Source organism: Natrix helvetica (assembly GCF_964273705.1).
Source record: "Natrix helvetica genome assembly, chromosome: 4".
NCBI lineage: Eukaryota > Metazoa > Chordata > Lepidosauria > Squamata > Natricidae > Natrix > Natrix helvetica.
In genome coordinates, this window is record NC_138550.1 from 1,339,052 (window position 1) to 1,360,035 (window position 20,984).

General features: G+C 52.4%; 1 protein-coding gene across 5 annotated transcripts in view; it reads left to right on the forward strand.

The window, feature by feature from the left end:
• The window catches only part of ARAP1 (ArfGAP with RhoGAP domain, ankyrin repeat and PH domain 1), a 104,222-nt gene that overhangs the window by 75,942 nt on the left and 7,296 nt on the right, over positions 1–20,984 (forward strand). For all 5 annotated transcript variants that reach the window (XM_081950668.1, XM_081950670.1, XM_081950669.1 and 2 more), the window contains 12 exons: positions 466–600; positions 1,335–1,470; positions 9,054–9,156; positions 9,767–9,962; positions 11,171–11,210; positions 12,414–12,577; positions 13,008–13,220; positions 15,393–15,498; positions 16,337–16,484; positions 17,409–17,495; positions 19,009–19,077; positions 20,288–20,405. In XM_081950668.1, the coding sequence (XP_081806794.1) occupies positions 466–600; positions 1,335–1,470; positions 9,054–9,156; positions 9,767–9,962; positions 11,171–11,210; positions 12,414–12,577; positions 13,008–13,220; positions 15,393–15,498; positions 16,337–16,484; positions 17,409–17,495; positions 19,009–19,077; positions 20,288–20,405 (1,515 nt within the window). The remainder of the gene's footprint in view (positions 1–465; positions 601–1,334; positions 1,471–9,053; positions 9,157–9,766; positions 9,963–11,170; positions 11,211–12,413; positions 12,578–13,007; positions 13,221–15,392; positions 15,499–16,336; positions 16,485–17,408; positions 17,496–19,008; positions 19,078–20,287; positions 20,406–20,984) is intronic.

The following is a 20,984-nucleotide window of genomic DNA, read 5'->3' on the forward strand; positions in this document are numbered from 1 at the left end:
GGGAGAGGAGGCAGACTAGAAAGCCAGACGTGCTTTTGGGAGGAGGGAAACCTGGAGGGGTGTTTTGCTAGAGGAACATCTGGTTTGCATTGTTCTTCCCTCCCTCCTTCCAGCCCTTGGGGTGTTGGATTTGGCTGCCCGGCCTTAGCAAGATCTAAAAGCAGGAACAGCCTAGTTAGTGGACTGGGAAGCAATCTGACAGCTGGATCTGATGGTTTGAGGTAGGGGCCTCTTCCAACTCTATCATTCATGGCTGGCTGGGGAATCCTGGGAGTTGAAGTTCACAGGTCTGAAAGTCACTCAGGTTGAGAAATACTGGACTTAGATGACCCTTCTGTCTCTTCCAACTCTATCATTCATATCTGGCTGGGGAATTCTGGGAGCTGAAGTCCACAAGTGGCTGATTATTCCTCCTGCCAAATATTCATGGATTTCCCCTCCTTTCGCTGTGTCTTGTCTCCTCAGAGACCCCCCAGCTGGACGCTGGCACCAACTCCGACAAGTGCTACTCGGTCATCTTGCTCTCCGTGGCACACAATGGCTTCCTCTACAAGACTCCCTCCATGGCCAAGCTGGCTCTCGAACGCAAGTCCCGAGAAGGTCAGGCGGGGGTGGTGGGCTGGAGGCGGGATTTCCCCAGGGGGGTTTGCACAAAATAAGGCCCAGGAAAAGAAAGGGCCTGTCCTTCCTTCCTTCCTTCCTTCCTTCCTTCCTTCCTTCCTTCCTTCCTTCCTTCCTTCCTTCCTTCCTTCCTTCCTTCCTTCTCTCTTCCTTCCCATTCTTTCTCCTTCCTTCCTTCTCTTCCCTTCTTCCTCCCCCCTCCCTTCCTTCTCCTTCCCATTCTTTCTCCCTCCTCTTCAATTCTTCCTTCCCCCTCCCTTCCTCCCTTCATTCTCCTTCCCTTCCTTCCCATTCTTTCTCCTTCCTTTTATCCCCTTCCTTCCTTCCTCCCCTCCTCTCTTCCTTCTCATTCTCTATCTTTCCTTTTATCTCCCTCCCTCCTTCTAACTGCCCCATTCCCGGTGAATGCAAAGTTGACCTTAGCACCGTCCTATTGCAAAGCCCATTTGGAGTGAGTGGGGGGGGCTTGGCCCTTCTTCGGCAGGGAGATTTTCTTTCGGTCTCTGATCTTCTGGGTCGATTCCTTGGCCCCCTCCCCTAAAACATCTGCCAGGGGAAACTCTTCCCAGTCCAGAAAACATTATTTTGGCTTCAGCTGAAAGGGGGAGACACCCCCCCCCCTTGGGGGTCAGAGCCACAAGCCCCCCCCCCTGCTGCCTTGCCTCTGCCTTCTCCTTCACTGACCCCCCACCCCGTGGATTTTCTCCGTGCAGAGTTCAGCCGCCGCTGGTGCCAGCTGCAGGAGGGGGTCTTCAACTATTACGAGACCAACGCCCACACCGTCCCCAACGGAGAGATCCGGATGCAGGAGGTTGTCTGCCTGGCCACTCACCCTCCGGACACCCACGGGTGAGGCAGCTCTTCCCCCCCCGGGGAAGGAAGGAAGCGGCCTGTCCTTGCCCTAGAAAAAGGGGCTGCGCGTTGCGTAATACAGGCGGTCCTCAGCTTATGACCGCGATTGAGCCCAAAATTCCTATCGCTAAGCGAGACAGTTGTTAAGTTGGGCGTTGGACTAGAAGACCTCCGAGGTCCCTTTCCAACTCTGTGATTCTGTTATTCTATTCTCTTAAATGAGTTTTGCCCCGTTTTACGACCTTTCTTGGCGCAATTGTTAAGTGAATCACTGCAATCGTTCAGTGAGTCACATGGTCATTAAGTGAATCTGGCTTCCCCGTTGACTTTGTTTGCAAGAAGGTCGCAAAAGGGGATCACGTGACCCCGGGATGCTGTGACCGTCATAAGTATGAGTTAGCTGCCAAGTGTCTGAATTTGGATCACGTGACCATGGGGAGGCTGCAACTGGGGAACACCATCAGTGCTAGGAGGAGGAAGAGGAGGGGGAGGAGGAGGAGGAAGACTGCGGGGGTCCATGGGGCTCTCCGAGCTTAGTGCTTTTTTGCAGACTTTTTTTTAATAATTTTTTTAAAAAAATTTCTAAATGAACACAAAATCCTCCTTCTTTACATCCTGTAGAAAGTGTATCAGTTGGTTACAAAAAGTCTTTCGTGCATCTCTTCCATCTCTGCTTCTTCCCAAATCACTGTTTACAATTTACATCCCATTATGTTATACCCATACCTGTTGTGGCCCAGCCGGTGCCGGTGCCGCTGTCACCGGACTCCGACAGCGAGGTGTCCTCTGAGTCGGCTCAAGAGGAGGTGGGGGACCCTGGACAGGGTTCCGACACTGAGCAGGGCGCAGAGAGGCTGGTTGGCCACCAGGGGGCGCCTGAGGCATGGAGCAGTGGTGAAAGCCAAAGGAAGGGGGCTCCTGATGTCATGCCTTGGAGCAGTGGGGAGGAGTCACAGGACAGTGAGTCAGACAGCAGTGAGCTATTAGATGCTCGTTACCGACGTGCTACCCGGCGTAAGGAGCAATTGAGCAATTACCGGAGGTAATGGCTCTCAGCTGCTGATCATTAGACTCCTCTCCAGACTATAAAGGGACTGCTTGTGGACACACCCTTTGCAGGAATCAACTGATCATTGGAGTTGGAGAAGCTCAGATCTGTGTCGTACTTTGGCAGGCTGGATTGCTGCTAAAGGTTTTACCTGGATTACTGTCAATCTGTTCCCTGGACCTTGGCTGCTAAGGTGATTATCTGGAGCTTGGTAGCTGGATTGCTGCCAAGGGGTGTCGCTGTAGCTGGATTGCTGCCCAGAGTGCTATCTTGACCTTGGCAGGCTGGATTGCTGCCAAGGTGGAACCTGTATGTCAATAAACATCTTTGAAGAGACTTTGTGTCGGAGTGTCTTGGGATACAAGAGGAGGGGGTCAGAACAGATTGATTCCTGCCCCAAACAAAACTCCATTAAGTTGCAATGGAGCAACTACAAGCTGAGATGGCCCAGTTGGCTCAACTGATTGCTTTGCTGGCTGGTCAGGTCTCTCAGCTCCAGGGGCTTGCAAACCCCCTCCAGCCAAGGAGGAAATGTCCAGTGGCTACACCAGACAAGTTTGATGGCAAACAAGCAATGTTTGCAGCGTTCCTGGGCCAATGCCAGCTGTTTATCAGCTTGAGAGCGGAGGACTTTCCCACTGACCGGACGAAGGTGGGATTTATCATCAGCTTGCTCTCAGGCACAGCAGCGAGGTGGGCCACTCCATTGCTCTCCCAACCGAGCCCCCTGCTGGACGATTTTCAGGGTTTTTGTAACCATCTCCGGCTGATGTTTGAAGATCCCATTAAGGGGGAAACAGCCACCAGACTCCTGAAAGAGTTGCACCAAGGGCGTGGTTCTTTGCAGGATTATGTCAGCGAATTCCGGCTGCTTAGTCAGGACTCTGCTTGGAATGAGCCAGCCCTTATGGACACTTTTCAGGACGGCCTATCAGATGGCCTGCAGGACGAGCTTGTGAGGGTGGACAGGCCTCCAACGTTCGACGCGTTGGTTCATTTGTGCCTCCGGATAGATGCCCGGCTGCAGAGGCGGAGGCCTCGCCGAGTGTCCCAGGAGACCAGTAGGGTGCCAGTCCCTCACGAGACTGCAGTTGCACGGGAGGAGCCCATGGAGTTGGGTGCCGCCAAACCCCGCTTGTTGCGCACGGAGATGGACAAACGGTGTGCAGGGGGGTTGTGTTTCTACTGTGGGGATTTTGGACACTTGGCTTTGGTTTGCCCCAAAAAGGGTAGGGGGGCTGTGTGGACTGCGGCCTCCCCTCAGCAACGTGTCGGGAAACGGGCGGGGCCCAATCTGAGGGAGACTTCGGGTCGGGCGCAGGCCGGAACAGAGGCGGAGGGGCCTCCACGACATCTGATTCTTGCAGCGCACATTCTCTTGTCGGGTAGTCTGCAGGGAATTCCAGCCCATGCCTTGGTCGATTCCGGGGCTACCACGAATTTTATGGATGCAGCGTTTGTCACGAAATATCACGTCCCTCTGTGCCCGGTAGACCCTCCGATGCGAGTGGAGACCATTGACGGCCGGGTGCTTCTGTCTGGACCCATCAAGAACGCCACGCAGCCTTTGTGCCTGATCCTCGGGGAGCATGAGGAGGCCATTCAATTTTACGTGGCTTCGGGTCTGCATTTCCCCGTGGTGTTGGGCTTGGCTTGGCTGCGGGCGCACGATCCCCAGATCTACTGGTCGCAGAACCGCATTTCGTTCCCGTCCTTGCAATGCGTGGACCATACCCGTCATGTTTGCGCAGCTCAGGTGCCCAGTTCGGCCGAGGTGACAGTGCCGCCGGATTTAGCGGAGTTCGCGGACGTGTTTAGCGAGCAGGAGGCGGATCAACTGCCACCGCACCGGCCTTACGACTGTCCCATTGACCTGGTACCTGATGCGAAACTCCCGACGGGCCGCCTATACTCCATGTCTGAACCGGAGTTGGACGCATTGCGGGACTTCCTTGACAAGAACCTGGCCCGGGGTTTTATCCGGCCTTCATCTTCGCCCTTGTCTGCCCCGGTTTTGTTCGTCAAAAAGAAGACCGGGGATCTAAGACTTTGTTGCGATTACCGGCGCTTGAACGCCATCACGATCCGTAATCGCTACCCGTTGCCTCTGATTCCCGAGTTGTTGGAGCAGCTCCGGGAGGCCGTGGTGTTTACAAAACTGGACTTACGTGGAGCTTACAATCTGGTTCGAGTCAGGGCGGGGGACGAATGGAAGACAGCTTTTGGCACCCGATACGGACATTTTGAATATACGGTCATGCCGTTCGGGTTGACCAATGCCCCAGCTGTCTTCCAACATTTTATGAACGATATCTTTCGGGACCTTTTGGATCAGTTTGTCGTCATCTACCTGGACGACATCTTGATCTACTCTACGTCTCGGAAGGATCATCAACAGCACTTGCGTCAGGTCTTGCAGCGCCTTCGAAAGCATCGCTTGTTTGCCAAGCTGGAGAAGTGTCAGTTCTGGCAGACCACCATCGAGTTCCTGGGGCACCGTATATCCCCTGAAGGAATTGCGATGGAGCCAGGCAAGGTGGAGGCATTACGAAGTTGGCAATCTCCTCGACGGATGAAAGACGTTCAGAGACTCCTCGGGTTTGCCAACTACTACCGGTCCTTCATCCCCGGCTTTGCTTTCTTGACCGCGCCCCTCACTCGGCTCCTGCAAAAGAAAGTGCCGTTTCACTGGGGGTCCACGGAACAACAAGCGTTCGTGGCCTTGAAGCGCGCTTTTACAAAGGAGCCGATCTTGAAACACCCTGATCCCCATCGCCCCTTTGTAGTCGAGGCGGATGCGTCCGACATCGCGGTGGGGGCGGTGTTATTGCAGGCTCACGCCCCTGATGGCACCCTTTTCCCTTGCGCCTATTACTCTCGGAAACTCAATCCTTCCGAGCGCAATTATACCATCTGGGAGAAGGAGTTGCTGGCTATCAAGGCGGCGTTCGAAGCCTGGCGACATCACCTGGAGGGGGCCAGGCATCAGGTCGAAGTCCGGACAGACCATCGGAATCTGGAGTTTTTGACAACAGCCCTGAAGCTCAATCAGCGCCAGATCCGGTGGTCTCTGTTTTTTGCCCGGTTCCACTTCAAGGTCACGTATATCCCCAGTGCCTTGAACCAGAGGGCGGATGCCCTATCTAGAAAGCCGGAGTACTCAGACCCTGCTGACTCACTGCCCCCCCGGACGGTCCTACCCGTCGAGTCCTTCGCTGCAATCCAGGAACCCGTGGATTTACGGTCGTTGATACGGAATGCGCAGCGAAACGACGAGTGGGTAGAACAACGGCGGGCAGAGGTAGGGCCAACATCCCCGTGGACCTTTGACGAGGACCTTTTGAGGTATCGGGATCGGCTCTACGTGCCTGCAGGACCACTCCGTGGATTGGTTCTCTCCCAATGTCATGACACTCCGGCAGCGGGACACTTTGGCCTGTTCAAAACTTTGCACCTGGTTTCCCGTACGTTTTGGTGGCCTCGCCTGCGACACGACGTGCAGACGTACGTCACGTCATGTGTGCAGTGTCGACAGGCCAAATCAGCGACGGGAGCTCCTCCAGGCTTGCTACAGCCATTGCCGACCCCGGACAGACCCTGGGGAGCCGTGTCCATGGACTTCTTGACGGAACTGCCTCCGTCGTCCGGTTTCACTACGGTCCTAGTGGTGGTGGACATGCTCACCAAGATGGCGCATTTCATCCCCTGCCGGAGATTGCCGACAGCCCGCGCCACCGCCCGCATGTTCCTCCAGCACGTGTTCCGGCTGCACGGCCTACCTGACCGGGTCGTCTCCGATCGTGGTACACAATTCACGGCCCAGTTCTGGAAAGGGCTGATGGCCGCTCTTGACGTTCAAGTTTGTCTGTCCTCGGCGCACCATCCCGAAACCGATGGAGGGACGGAGAAGGTGATTGGGATTCTGGAACAATATCTGCGCTGCTTCGTGAACCAGCAGCAGAACAATTGGGCGGAGTACCTCGCCGTGGCGGAGTTTGCGTTCAACAACTCGCAGCACTCCTCCACACGGACGACGCCTTTCATGGCGAACGTCGGGTACCACCCTCGTTTTTTCCCTCTCACCCCCGTGGACTCTCCGGTCCCCGCAGCGCAGGATTTCCTCTCTGAGCTTCAGGCGGTTCACCAGATGGTGTGCCGCTACTTGAATCAGGCGAAGGAGGATTACAAGCGGGTGGCGGACAGGTCTCGCCGTGCGGTGCCGGAATTGGCCGTGGGTGATCGCGTGTGGTTGTCCACGCGGCATCTTCCGTCCCACCGGCCTTCGAGGAAGTTGGACCACCGGTATCTGGGGCCGTTCCCTGTGGAGGCCGTTATCAATCCGGTGGCCTATCGCCTGACCCTCCCGCGCTCGATGCGAGTACACCCGGTGTTCCATCGCTCGCTCCTGATCCCTGAGCGGTCGGATTGTCCTCTCCGACGTCCCTCTTCGCCCCTGCCGTCGTCGCCTGAGGTGCATGCTCCAGCTTTGGTGCGGGCCTATCATGGACGTTTTCCCTCCCGACCGCATCCCGAGCGTCAGGCCCGGGGGAAGGGCCCTGCGGTGAGGGATAGTGTTGTGGCCCAGCCGGTGCCGGTGCCGCTGTCACCAGACTCCGACAGCGAGGTGTCCTCTGAGTCGGCTCAAGAGGAGGTGGGGGACCCTGGACAGGGTTCCGACACTGAGCAGGGCGCAGAGAGGCTGGTTGGCCACCAGGGGGCGCCTGAGGCATGGAGCAGTGGTGAAAGCCAAAGGAAGGGGGCTCCTGATGTCATGCCTTGGAGCAGTGGGGAGGAGTCACAGGACAGTGAGTCAGACAGCAGTGAGCTATTAGATGCTCGTTACCGACGTGCTACCCGGCGTAAGGAGCAATTGAGCAATTACCGGAGGTAATGGCTCTCAGCTGCTGATCATTAGACTCCTCTCCAGACTATAAAGGGACTGCTTGTGGACACACCCTTTGCAGGAATCAACTGATCATTGGAGTTGGAGAAGCTCAGATCTGTGTCGTACTTTGGCAGGCTGGATTGCTGCTAAAGGTTTTACCTGGATTACTGTCAATCTGTTCCCTGGACCTTGGCTGCTAAGGTGATTATCTGGAGCTTGGTAGCTGGATTGCTGCCAAGGGGTGTCGCTGTAGCTGGATTGCTGCCCAGAGTGCTATCTTGACCTTGGCAGGCTGGATTGCTGCCAAGGTGGAACCTGTATGTCAATAAACATCTTTGAAGAGACTTTGTGTCGGAGTGTCTTGGGATACAAGAGGAGGGGGTCAGAACACATACCTATGTATACGTTGTTATCATTATCCCTCCTTTATTTGACTATATCCTGCATCATAACATTTCCCCCCCTAATAATCAAGACTTAACTGAATCTAACTTAATTCTTTTTTTTAATTAACCTTTATATATAATCAAAAAGGGTTTCTAATCTTCCTTTCATGGGTACCATTCAATATTCATATCCAGTTATTACTTATCATAACACTACACATTGTATACATTATTATCATTTATTTATCTATATCTATTATCACTAAATTTCACTAAGTTTAGCTAGTTTTAAATTATACTCTTCCATCTATCAACCTGTATCTTTCCAGTAGCAAAACAGTCTCATATCTTCTGCCATTTGTGGTGTCAGTCCTCTAATCATCTCCTTAATCAACTTTATATGGACTCCTCTTAGCAACTCCTTGCTTGTAAAATCTCTCATGTAATTTCGATGCCCTTCTTCTGTTTCCTTAATCAGCTTATCTTTGATTGTCGGTAGTGTTATCAATGATGTTGCTAATAACATTTCCCTCTTTAAATCCATAAATTCTTCTGTTTTCTCTTCTTCTGTATCTTGCCATCTGGGGTAGAGTTCCCCTCCATTTAATTCCTCTTTCAGTATTCCACTCTTTCCCTTTTCAGAGACAAACCAATCACCATAAATATCAGCAGATTTAATTTCTTTATGGTCATTTTCCTCTTCGGTTTTTAGGATTTTAACCTCCACTTTTTCCACCTGATAAACATCTCCAACTTCTTCATCATATTTTGCTGTTAGATGCTCTAAGTCTTCCAACTTCTTCTCTATCCTCTCATATATGTTTGATAATTTCTGTATTTCTGAGGCTCTCTTTTGCAGACTTAAAGTTTCTTTCTGCTGTTGAAATTGTGTGAGGGAGTGAGAGGTTTGCTCTCTGTTTTATGTGCTGTGCCCTGTGCCTTCCTGTGCCAGTGGAGGCGTGGCCTTGGCTCTGGCTTTCTGCTTGATTGTTTGTCTGGTGCCAATCCCTGCTTATCTGCGGATTGGTTGCTGGAGAGGAAGCGTTCTGGTCCTTCTAGTTTCCTTAGTATCTTTCACTAGGTTGTATCTCACCGGTTAATGAGACCACAGCCAGGAGCACTGATGGCGTTACCTAGTTGGGTCATGAAATGCCTGCAAGAAAGTCACCAAGCTCAGAGAGACCCCAGACCAACATTCTGCTCAAGGGATCCTTCTCCTCCTCGCTTCGGTCCTTCTTTACTCTTCTGTCTCTCCTTTCAGGTACGCAAATACCTTTGAGTTGTACACAGAGAATGAGCGGCTCTACCTCTTCGGCCTGGACAACCCCAAGGCCATCCGGGAGTGGGTCAAGTGCCTGGCCAAGGTCAGCAGCCCCCTTGGGGGCCCCTGCAGTTAGAAAGAGATGGGGAAAGATTAGGAAGGGAGGGAGAGGGAAGAAAGGAAGAAAGATTGAGGAAGGGATGGGAGGGAAAGAAGGGGAGGAGGGAGGAAGAAAAGAATGGAGGAAGGGAAGGAGAGGGGAGGGAATGTGGAAGTAAGGAAGGAAAAGAGGGATGGATGGATGGGAGGGAAGAGGGTCGGAGGGAAGGGGGAAGGGAGGGGAGGGAGTGGGAAGGAAGGAAGGAAGAGGGAGGGAGGAAAGAAAGATTGAGGAAGGAAAGGGAGGGGGAGGGAGAAAAGGAGGGAGGGGGAGGGAGGAAGAAAAGAATGGAGGAAGGAAAGGAGAGGGGAGGGAGGGAATCTGGAAGGAAGGAAGGAAAGAAGGAAAAGAGGGAGAGAAGGAAGGGAGGGAAGGAGAGAGGGAAGGGGTTGACCCTTAGTGACCACATCAATAGAGCCCCAAAAGAGGGAAGGGGGAAGGGGGTCTCCCTTGAGCATGCAGGGCGACAGAGGGGGGGGCGCAGGGGAAGCAGGGCCTTCTGGTGGGGAGGCGCCTCTCTCCCATCCTAAGCCCCCTCCCTCCCTCCCTGCAGGCCTTCCTCCCTCCGGCGGCCGAGGGGCTCCTGGTGGGGGAGTTTGAGCGCCTGGGGCGCCTACGCTACAAGGGCAGGCTGAGCCTGGAGGGGGCCAAGGAGGGCTGGTTCGCCCTGGGGGGCTCCACCCTCTACGCCTTCCTGGACGGCAGCCCCAAGGAAGAGGCCATCCAGCTGCGGAAGCTGCAGGAGCTCTGTGAGTCCACGCGACACTCGCCCCCGGCCCCCACCACACATCTGCCCGGAATCCTCTCCCTTGGCTCACCTAGCGGCCAGGGCGACCCACTTAACGACCGCTGGGAAAAGGGTGCAAAATCAGCCACATGACGGAGCCTTTTGACCTCCATCATGAGTGACCACCTCGATGGATGGGCAGCCTCCCTTGTGGTCGTAACTGGAGGACTGCCTCATTTTCTGCCGAAGGTGGGTGGGGGGTCTGAGAGGAGCCCCCCTCCATCCAGGCGAAAGACAAGACCAACACCCCTAATTTTGAGGCCAGAATTGCAACTCCCGGGGCAGAGGGGAGCCGGCCATCGTCTCCAGCACAGGACAGCCCGTTGGTCACTGCTGGCTGGCTTCCAGGGTGGACATGCTGACCGATGGCCGGGTGGGGGTGGGGTGGGGGGGCAGTCCAACTCATTGGGTGCTCCTAACCTGACCCACCCATTGCTCTCCTCCTGGGGTCTCCAAACTTGGCACATGATGGAGGGAGAGAGGGAGGGAGAGAGGAAGGAAGGAAGGCTAAAAGAAGGGAGGGAAGGAAAGAAGGAAGGCTAAAAGAAGGGAGGGAAAGAAGAAAGGAGGGAGGGAGGGAGGGAAGGAAGGATACAAGAGGGAGGGAAAAAAGAAAGAAAGAAAGAGAGGGAAGGAGGGATACAGGAGAGAGGGAGGGAAGGAAGAAAGAAGAGAGGGAAGGAAAGACACTGGAGAGAAAGAGGAGGGAAGGAAGAAAAAAGAGGGAAGGAAGGAAGGATACAAGAGGGAGGGAGGGAGGGAGGGAGGGAGGGAGGGAAGGGAACAGTTATTGTTGATCATTAGTGATCACATTGATAGAACTTCAAAAGAAGGAAAGAGGGAAGGAGGGAAGGAGGAGGGAGAGAGAAGGAGGAATTCTGGGAATTGGAGTCCACCAGTCTTAAAGCTTCCAACTTTGGAGACCCCTGACCTCCAGTCACAGCCATCAAGCAGATTTCAGGGGGCTCCTCCTAGGGGGGATTTGGGACACCCAGAATTGAGGGGGAGGGGGAGCTGCTGTAAACAGAGCTGAGAATGGATCCCCTTTGGACTCAGCGGGATCCACACCCCCGATTTGACCTGTGGGATCTGGAATGCCAAGGACCAAGGGGGCTAATTGACTAAAGTCCAGATCTAACCCTCAATTAATGCTAATTTTCACCTTTGCAGCCCTGGAAAACGACGTCCTTGTGCTGGTCGAAAGGAGAAGGTAAGAGGTTTTCAGGGAGAAGGCAGGCAGTCCTCGACTTACAACCGTCCATTTAGCGACGCTTCAAAATTGCAATGTTGCTGTGGAAAAAATGACCTACAACCGGTCCTTGCACTTGTGACCATTACAACATCCCTGCAGTCATGTGGTAAAACTTTGGGCCCTGGGCAGCCGGCGTATCCTTATGAGGGTGGCAGAGCCCAGGGGTCAAGCGGTCCCCCTATGCGACCCTCCCAGCTGTCTTCCCACCAGCAAAGTCAGCTGGATTCACTTAACGACCAGGCACTGCAGTCAATCACCCAGCAGGGCAAAAAGGCTGTAAACTTGGATGCAGGTCCCTGAATGACTGCCTCACTTAGCAACCAAGGTTCCAGTCCCAGTTGTGGTCGTAGGTCGAGGACTATCTGTAAAGATGGCTTTCCTTTCAAGGAAATGAAAATTGAATTTAATTAAAATTAAAATATTCAGGGATTTATTTTTGCCTTTTCAGTTTTTTTTAAATGTATGTTATTCAGAAGGAAGGAAGGAAAAAAAGAGAAGGAAGGAAGGAAGAAGGAGGGAGGGAGGGAAGAAAGGAAGGAAGAAAAGGAAGGAAAATTAGAGAGGAAGGAAGGACAATGATAATGTTACCTAGTTGGGTAATGAAATGTCTGTAAGGAAACAACCAAGCTCAGTGAGAGGAAGGAAGGAAGGAAGGAAGGAAGGAAGGAAGGAAGGAAGGAAGGAAGGAAGGAAGGAAGGAAGCGGGAGGGAGGGAGATGATGGGGACAGAGAAAATAAGGAAGGAAGGAAGGAAGGGGGGGTGAAGAAAAGAGAAGGAAGGAAAGAAAGGAAGGAAGAAAAGGAAGGGAGGGAGAGAGGGAAGAAAGAAGGAAGGAAGGAAAGAAAAGAGGGAAGGAAGGAAAGAAAGGAAAGGAGGGAGGGAAGAAAGAAGGAAGGAAGGAAAGAGAAGGAAGGAAAGAAAGGAAGGAAGAAAAGGAAGGGAGGGAGGAAGGGAAGAAAGAAGGAAGGAAGGAAGGAAGGGCCAGACGAGGGCTGCCAGGATTGGGGTGGCAGGGAAAAATGATTCCTCCTGCCTTGCCAACAAGGGTTTCCCACATGCCACCCAACCCACCTTGGCATGACCGACCTTCCTCCTCCTCCTCCTCCTCCTCCTCCTCCTCCTCCTCCTCCTCCTCCTCCTCCTCCTCCTCCTCCTTCCAGGACGCTGTACATCCAGGGCGAGAGGCGGCTGGCCTTCTTGGGCTGGGTGGGGGCCATCCAGAGAGCAGCTGGCAGCTCTGGGGACACTTTGTCGGAACAACAACTGACCGAGATGGAGGTGCCCATCATCGTGGACAGATGCATCGATTACATCACCCAGTGCGGTATGCGGGGGGTGGGGGGTGGGTGGCCTTGGGGGGGGGGGATGCCTCCAATTATCTTCCTTCCTTCCTTCCTTCCTTCCTTCCTTCCTTCCTTCCTTCCTTCCTTCCTTCCTTCCTTCCTTCCTTCCTTCCCCTTCCCTCTTTTCCTAAACCTTTCTCTCTCATTGTCTCTTACTCTTATTTCCTTCCTTCCTTCCTTCCTATCCAAAGAAACTCTGTCCTCACAATAAAGCGTAGAAGTATCAAAACAGTCAGAAATCTAAGGAATAATTTCCAATCAGGAGAATTTGATGCAGGTGTAGCCCTTCAGTTAGTGGTGAGTTGTGTCCGTCACAAAGTGGCTCATCCCGTGACCAGACCCCAATTTTCTGATGTGTTGGTGGAAAACCCTTTGTGGGTCCTTCATCTCCTCCCCCTCTCCCCCCACCAGGACTGACCTCGGAGGGCATCTACCGGAAGAGTGGTCAGAACTCCAAGACCACCAGCCTGCTGGAGACCCTCCGCCGAGACGCCCGCAAGGTCCGGCTGAAGGAGGAGGACCACCAGGTGGACGATGTGGCCAACACCCTCAAGAGGTTCTTCCGGGACCTGCAGGAGGGGCTCTTCACCAAGGACTCCGCCCAGGCCTGGCTGAAAGTGCCCGGTAAAAGGGGTGCGGGCATCTAGACTGGCAGCCCTTTCTTTAGCTAACGTCAGAAGTTACAATGTCACTGGAGAACATGGACTTACGACCAGTCCTTGCCCTTACGACAAGTCCTCGCCCTTACGACCAATCCTCGCCCTTATGACCAGTCCTCACCCTTATGACCAGTCCTCACCCTTACGACCAGTCCTCACCCTTATGACCAGTCCTCACTCTTATGGTCAGTCCTCACCTTTATAACCAATCTTCATCCTTATTGTCAGTCCTTACCTTTATAACCAGACCTCACCCTTACGACCAGTCCGCACCCTTACAACCAGTCCTCACCCTTATGACAAAGCCCTCATCTTTATGACCAGTCCTCACCCTTATGGTAAGTCCACACCTTTATAACCACTCCTCACCCTTATGACCAGTCCTCGCCCTTATGACCAGTCCTCACCCTTATGACCAGTCCTCACTCTTATGGTCAGTCCTCACCTTTATAACCAATCCTCATCCTTATTGTCAGTCCTTACCTTTATAACCAGACCTCACCCTTACGACCAGTCCGCACCCTTACAACCAGTCCTCACCCTTATGACAAAGCCCTCATCTTTATGACCAGTCCTCACCCTTATGGTAAGTCCACACCTTTATAACCACTCCTCACCCTTATGACCAGTCCTCACCTTTATAACCAGTCCTCACCCTTATGACCAGCCCTCGATCTTATGACCAGTCCGCACCCTTACGACCATCGCAGGATTCCCAGCCTCATGTGATCAAAATCCAGACACTTGGCAACCAGCCTGCATTTAGGACAGCTGTTGTGTCCTCGGGTTACATGATCCCCATTTGCAGCCTTCCCAGCTGGCTCCCAACAACAGTGGAGGAATCCAGGTTCGCTTAACGATGGCTTATTCACTCGCTTAACAACGGTGATACAAAATCTGGCAAGGCTCCCTTAGCGACTGCCTTCCTTAGCAACAGAAGTTGTTGGTAGTTGTAAGTCAAGAACGACCTGAAACGTCCCTCTTGCGCCCCCTGCTGGTTCAGTGTCACCCAGCTGGAAAATGCAGCCTTTTACAATACAATACAATAGTAGAGTTGGAAGGGACCTTGGAGGTCTTCTAGTCCAACCCCCTGCCTAGGCAGGAAACCCTATACCGTTTCAGACAAATAGCTATCCAACATCTTCTTAAAGACTTCCAGTGTTGGGGCATTCACAACTTCTGGAGGCAAATTCTGTTCCACTGATTAATTGTTCTCACTGTCAGGAAATTCCTCCTCCTTTTCAAGAAAAAAAATGAGATACAGAAAGCCCTTGATTTACGACAGTTCATTTAGTGGCCGTTCACCGCCCCGAGTCCCTTTTGGGAGAGGGGGCGGTCTAGAAATATGAATAAAAGTAAAGTAAAGTAAAGTAATAGTTGCAACTGAAAAAAGTGACTTACCCCTTATGACAGTTGCAGCATCTCCACAGTCCCGTGATGGAAATTCAGACGCTTGGCAACTGGCATGTATGTACCTATGACGGTTGCAGTGTCCTGCGATCACCTGATCCCCTTTTGTGGTCCAGCCAGATTCACTTAACAACCGTGTTACTCACTTAACAACTGCAGGGATTCCCTTAATGGCTGTGGCAAGAAAGGTTGTAAAAATGGGGTAAAATCCATGTAACAGTCTCGCTTAGCAACGGACATGACTTCATTTTGGTCATAAGATGAAGACCACTTATAATGGTGGGGCACCCAGGCCCCATCCATCACTGCCCCTGGATCAGTCCATCTTGGTCTCTTGGCCTTGGAAGTGCTGGCTTCTTCTGACCACGTGGACTTTGGTCAGGTGGGCTCCCATAACGGATCTCTGACATGGGGGGGACTTTACTGGGCCATTTTTGTGACTCCCCCCTCGAGTGGTGTGGTGGCCTAGAGGTGGAGTTCTTGCCTCACAATCAGGAGACTGTGAGTTCGATCCTAGGTAGAGGCAAATATCTGGGTACACTGAGAATCTATCTGCTGAACAAAACTCCGCTCTGGTGACAGGAAAGGCATCTGGCCAGTAAACACTCCGCTGCTCCATTCAGTTGCCCAAGACTCCACCCTGCAAGGGATTATGGAGTCATTAAAAGAAGATGAGGATGATTTTCTTGACCCCGCCTTGTTCACGGTCTTGTGCTCCTCTTGATAGCTCTGGAGCACCCCGCCGAAAGGATCAGCCGTTACCGTAGGCTTCTCAACAGCCTCCCGCTTGTCAACAAAGCCACCCTGAAGGTGCTGATCAACCATCTCTACCGGTTAGTGGTGACCTGGGATGGGCAACTGGAGAGTCTCTTTCTCCTGGGCGGGATGGAGAGGACAATCCTTGATATTTTGTTTTACTGCTTGTCTCCTACTTCTGGATTCAGAAGGTTAGACTCCCAGGGCTGGAAGTCCTCAGAAGTCTTCTAGTCCAACCCCTGTCCAGTGAAGGAACCCTCAGACCATCCCTGTCCAGTTCTTGATGGACCACCACAACTTCAGTAGGGAGCTTCTCCCGCTGCTTTGTAGCTCTAGGAGATTCCTTCTTATTTTGAGTTTGAGGACCTCTTTTTTTTTTAAAGCTTCCATCCGTTGGTTCTTGGTCCCCAACCCTTGGGCATTGTGGAGAATAAATCCATATCTTCTTCCCTGGGATGGTCCTTCAAGAACTGGAAGACTGCTATGTGACACCTTCAACCTTCTCTTCTTTAGGCTATACAGCTCTTGGAAGCATCCTTTGCGTTGGTTCTGTGTTTGGGATGCAAGGAAGGGTGTTCTCCTGGCCTCACCTTCCCTGTAGACCTGGGTTGTCCAACCTTGACCACTTGGCTGGCTGGGGAATTTGGGAGTCTTAAAGCGGAGTGGAATTTTTGGAGTTGAAGTCCACAAGTTCTAAAGTGAAGTGAAATCTGTGGAGTTGAAGTCCACAAGTCTTAAAGTGGAGTTGAACTTGAGTTGAAGTCCACAAGTCTTAAAGTGGAGTTGAACTTGGGCAGCTGAGGTCCACAGGTCTTCAAGTGACCAAGGTTGGAGAGCTCTGCCGTAGGCCCTTCCTTAGGCAGATACACAAGGATGGGGTCCATGTTCCACAGCTCTGTGTTGGCTCCTTCACAGAATCCAGTGTTTTTCCGACGAGAACCAGATGACTACCCACAACTTGGCCATCGTCTTTGGGCCAACGCTCTTCCAGACGGACGGCAAGGACTTCAAGGCTGGACAAGTGGTGGAAGACCTCATCAGGTGCTACATGGAGATCTTCAGTGTAAGTTTGGCCAAGAACGGTGTGGGCTGATGGGCATGAGTGGATTGGGTGGGCTTTGGCGTCCCACTCCGCAGAATCTGAGCTCACTCAGAACCAGAAGAAATGGATCTTTGTACAGGTGTCAACTCCTAAAGTTGCGAGGGGGAGGAAAGGGGGGAGGGGAACGCATTCCACGCATCGTTTCGGCTAGAGTCGGATCTCAGATTACTGCAGCAGGCTTGGGAAGGGTGCACCTCATTGGGGAATGTGATTTATGACACAGACTGAGAGGAGGGAAGGAACGGGGGTAAAGTTCAGCCGTAATTCAAATGAGGTTTAGATCTGACTGCAAGGGGGCATTGCCGAAATGGTGCTCCTAATAAATGACTGGTTTTCTTTTGAAACTTGGCTCGCGACTCATGAATCAATTAGGGCATCTTTCGGAAACCTGACAGGAGGTCCTTGACTTATGAGCATAATGGACCCTGTCTGTCATAGTTATTAATCATGACAGTGTAAAATAGTCCTGTCACATGACTGATCTGATCTTACAACCTTTTTTGCAGCAGTTGTTAAGCGAATCTGCCATAATTGAGCTACTGACATGGTCACTAAACAAACCCGCTGGTTAAGGGCACAGTTTTGCCGAAAACCGGAAATCAAGGCCGGTTTTCATCCCGAAAGTGGTAAAAAAGCTCAGTCCCGTGATCCCAGAGGGGACACGCCCATCTATGGCAGATCCACTGTAACTTCACACACCTGCACAGTGGCCATAAGTCATAAGTCGAGGACTCTCTGCGCAGGCGCTCCCCCACAGGGGGTCGTCCCCATGTTCTCCCCTCCCCCCCGGAGCCGGGAGGCAGGAGGCAGGGAGGGGCTCGGGGTGGTGGGCGATGCCTTCGCCCCATTTGCCCCCATCTCGGCCTTCCTTCCTCCGCCTGGCAGGTGGACGAGGAAGAGATGCGGAAGCAGCAGGAGGAAATCCAGGCCATCTTGAAGATGCGCATTGCAGGAACCTCCAGCGGGACGCAGGTGAGTTGAGCCCTTGAGAAGGCACCTCGGAGGTCCTCTAGCCCAACCCCGTTGCTCAGGCAGGAGACCCCTGTATACTACTTCAGCCAAGGGGTTGCCCAGTTTCTGGTTGGTTGCTTGCATCCTCTGAGGTGTGTGTGGCCGTGTGGTGCCTGGCCTCTTGTCGCGCCTCTGCGGCTGCCTTCAGACAACCCATTGAAACCAACACAGGTAGCCATCTAGCGGGCGGATTTGTCTGGGCCGTTTCCAAGTTGGCCTGGATGTCTCCACACAGAGGAAACGGGTCAGTCCTGAAGTGGGGGAATCGCCTTCTGTGTGAATGCAGCTTTTGTGAGGAAGTTTGGGGGAGAGTTCCCTTCGGCTGGGTGGGCTGAGGGCGGATGCGGAGGTTGTGACGGGAGCAGCGCTTTTATAGCAAGTCAGCCAAGGCCCAACATCATTCAGGGCCCAGGAAGCTGGAGGGCAGCCCCCCAAGCCTTTGGATGCATAGGCTGCTTCACAGGGCTTTACAGAAGATGGATGGATGGATGGATAGACAGACGGAGAGACAGAGTGATAGATAGATAGATAGATAGATAGATAGATAGATAGAGAGAGAGAGAGAGAGAGAGAGAGACAGATAGATAGATAGATAAATAGAAAGGAAAAGAAGGAAGGAAGAGAGGGAGGGAGAGAGTGGGAGGATGGATAGAGAGACAGACAGACAGATAGACAGATGGACACAGACAGATGGATAATAGGAAGGAAGAAGAGAAAGAAAGAAAAAGAAAAGAGAGTGGTAGGATGGATAGACAGATAAAAGAAACAAACAAAGAAAAAGAAACGAGAGTGGGAGGATGGATTGACAGATGACAGAAAGAAAGTTAGATGGATGGATGGACAGATGGACAGACAGATAATAGAAAGGAAGAAAGAAAGAAAAAGAAAGAGAGAAATGAAGGAAGGGTGGGAGGATGGATGACAGAAAAAAGAAAGAGAAAGAAAGAAAAAAGAAAAGAATGGGAGGATGATAGACAGATGACAGACAGAGAAAGATGGATGGATAGATCGATGGATGAATGGACTGACAGATGGACAGACAGATAATAGAAAGGATGGAAGGAAGAGAAAAAAAGAAAGGAACAAAGAAAAAGAGAGTGGGAGGCTGGATATGCAGATGACAGAGACAGAAAGATGGATGGATGGATGGATGGACGGACAGATAGATAATAGAAAGGAAGGAAGGAAGGCAGGAAGGAAGAGAAAAAGAAAGAGTGGGAGGATGGATAGACAGATGACAGACAGATTGAAAGATGGACAGACGGACGGACGGACAGACAGACAGACGGATGATAGGCAGATGTGGGGCTGGTTCTAATAGCCCCCCCTCCAGCTGTGGCTGATGCCAGCCTCCCAGCCTGCAAATGCCCCTCGGAGCTCCTCCCCCCAGAGAGAGAGAGAGAGAGAGGGGGGGTAATGTTTAAACTGCTTTTATTCCTCCTTGGAGACACTTTCCTCTCTCCCCCTTTCTCAGCATGCGGGGGACTTCATCTGCACCGTCTACCTGGAGGAGAAGAAGCTGGAGGCCGAGCAGCACGTGAAGGTGGGGGAGCCAAGCCAGGGAGGGCGGGGGCAGGGGGGGGGGCTGAAGCTGGCAAGGAAAGCCACAGGATTAGTAAGGGAGGATAATTGGGGTGGGGGCACGTGGGGTGGGGCTGGGGGAGAGAGACCAGGCCAAGGGAAGGGGCTCTGGGAGCCTCTCATTGATCCAGATTTGCACTTGGGACCAGCCCTTGAAGGCTACACCTTGTCTTCCCCAGCCCCTTGCAACCCAGTGGATTGGGACTACAATTCCCAGAAAGCCCAGACACCGTAGCCGACACCGAAGGGGTTGAAGCAATCATTGGGACTACGCTTCCCAGAAAGAACCAGCTGCATTTTGTACCTAAGGCGGGACTAGAATTCCCCGTCTCCTGGTGATTGGCCCAAAGTCACCCAGCCGGCTTTCATGCCTAAGGCGGGACTAGAATTCCCTGTCTCCTGGTGATTGGCCCAAAGTCACCCAGCTGCATTTTGTACCTAAGGCGGGACTAGAACTCCCCGTCTCCTGGTGATTGGCCCAAAGTCACCCAGCTGGCTTTTGTACCTAAGGCGGGACTAGAACTCCCCGTCTCCTGGTGATTGGCCCAAAGTCACCCAGCTGGCTTTTGTACCTAAGGCGGGACTAGAACTCCCCGTCTCCTGGTGATTGGCCCAAAGTCACCCAGCTGGCTTTTGTACCTAAGGCGGGACTAGAACTCCCCGTCTCCTGGTGATTGGCCCAAAGTCACCCAGCTGCATTTTGTACCTAAGGCGGGACTAGAACTCCCCGTCTCCTGGTGATTGGCCCAAAGTCACCCAGCTGGCTTTTGTACCTAAGGCGGGACTAGAACTCCCCGTCTCCTGGTGATTGGCCCAAAGTCACCCAGCCGGCTTTCATGCCTAAGGCGGGACTAGAATTCCCCGTCTCCTGGTGATTGGCCCAAAGTCACCCAGCTGGCTTTTGTACCTAAGGCGGGACTAGAACTCCCCGTCTCCTAGTTTCATGCCTGGTGTCCTAACTCCCAGGCCAAACTGGTTCTGGCATCTTACATCAGGAATGGAAAGCTACAGCCCCCCTGCCTCTCGGATGTTTTTTTGGGGGGGGTAAATCTGTTTCCCCAAGGAGTGGGGGAGGTGTGGTTAGAAGCCCCGCCTCTACCGTTTGGGTTCCGCCTTCTCTGAAAGGCCAGGCGGGTGAGCCTCCCGCTCACCTGGGCGCCTTCTTCCCTCAGATCCCGGCCAGTATGACGGCGGAGGAGCTGACCTTCAGCATCTTGGACCGGAGGAAAATCCCCACCAAGGAGAAGGACTTCTGGAGCTGCTTTGAGGTCAACGAGCGAGAGGAAGCTGGTCAGTGGGGACCTTAGGGCGGGGAAGGTTTTGAAAGAAGGAAGGAAGGAAATAAAGATAAGAAGAAAAGGAAGGAAGGAAAAGGAAGGAAGGAAAAGGAAGGAAAAAGAAAGGGAAGAAAGAAAAAGAAAAAGGGGGAGAGAGGGAGGGAAAGAAAGAAAAAGAAAGAGAGAAGGAAGGAAAAAGAAAGGGAAGAAAGAAAAGAAGGTAGGAAGAGAAAGAAAGAAGGAAAAAAGAAAGCAAAGAAGGAAAGGAAAGAATGGAAAGAAGGAGAGGAAAGGATGGAAAGGAAAGAATGGAAAGGAAAGGAAACTAAAAGAAGAAAGGAAAGAAAAAGAAAGGAAAGAAAAAGAAAGGAAAAAAGTAGAGAGGGAGGGAAAGAAAGAAAAAGAAAGAGAGAAGGAAGGAAAAAGGAAGGAAAGAAATAGAGAAGAAAAGGAAACAGAAAGGAAAGGAAAGAGAAAGAAAAGGAAAGGAAGGAAAGAAAAAGGGAGGGAGGGAAAGAAAGGTAGTTTAGGTGAAAGGAAAGAGAAGGGAAGTAAAATGAAAGAAAGAAAAGAAAGAACGACAGAGAGGAAA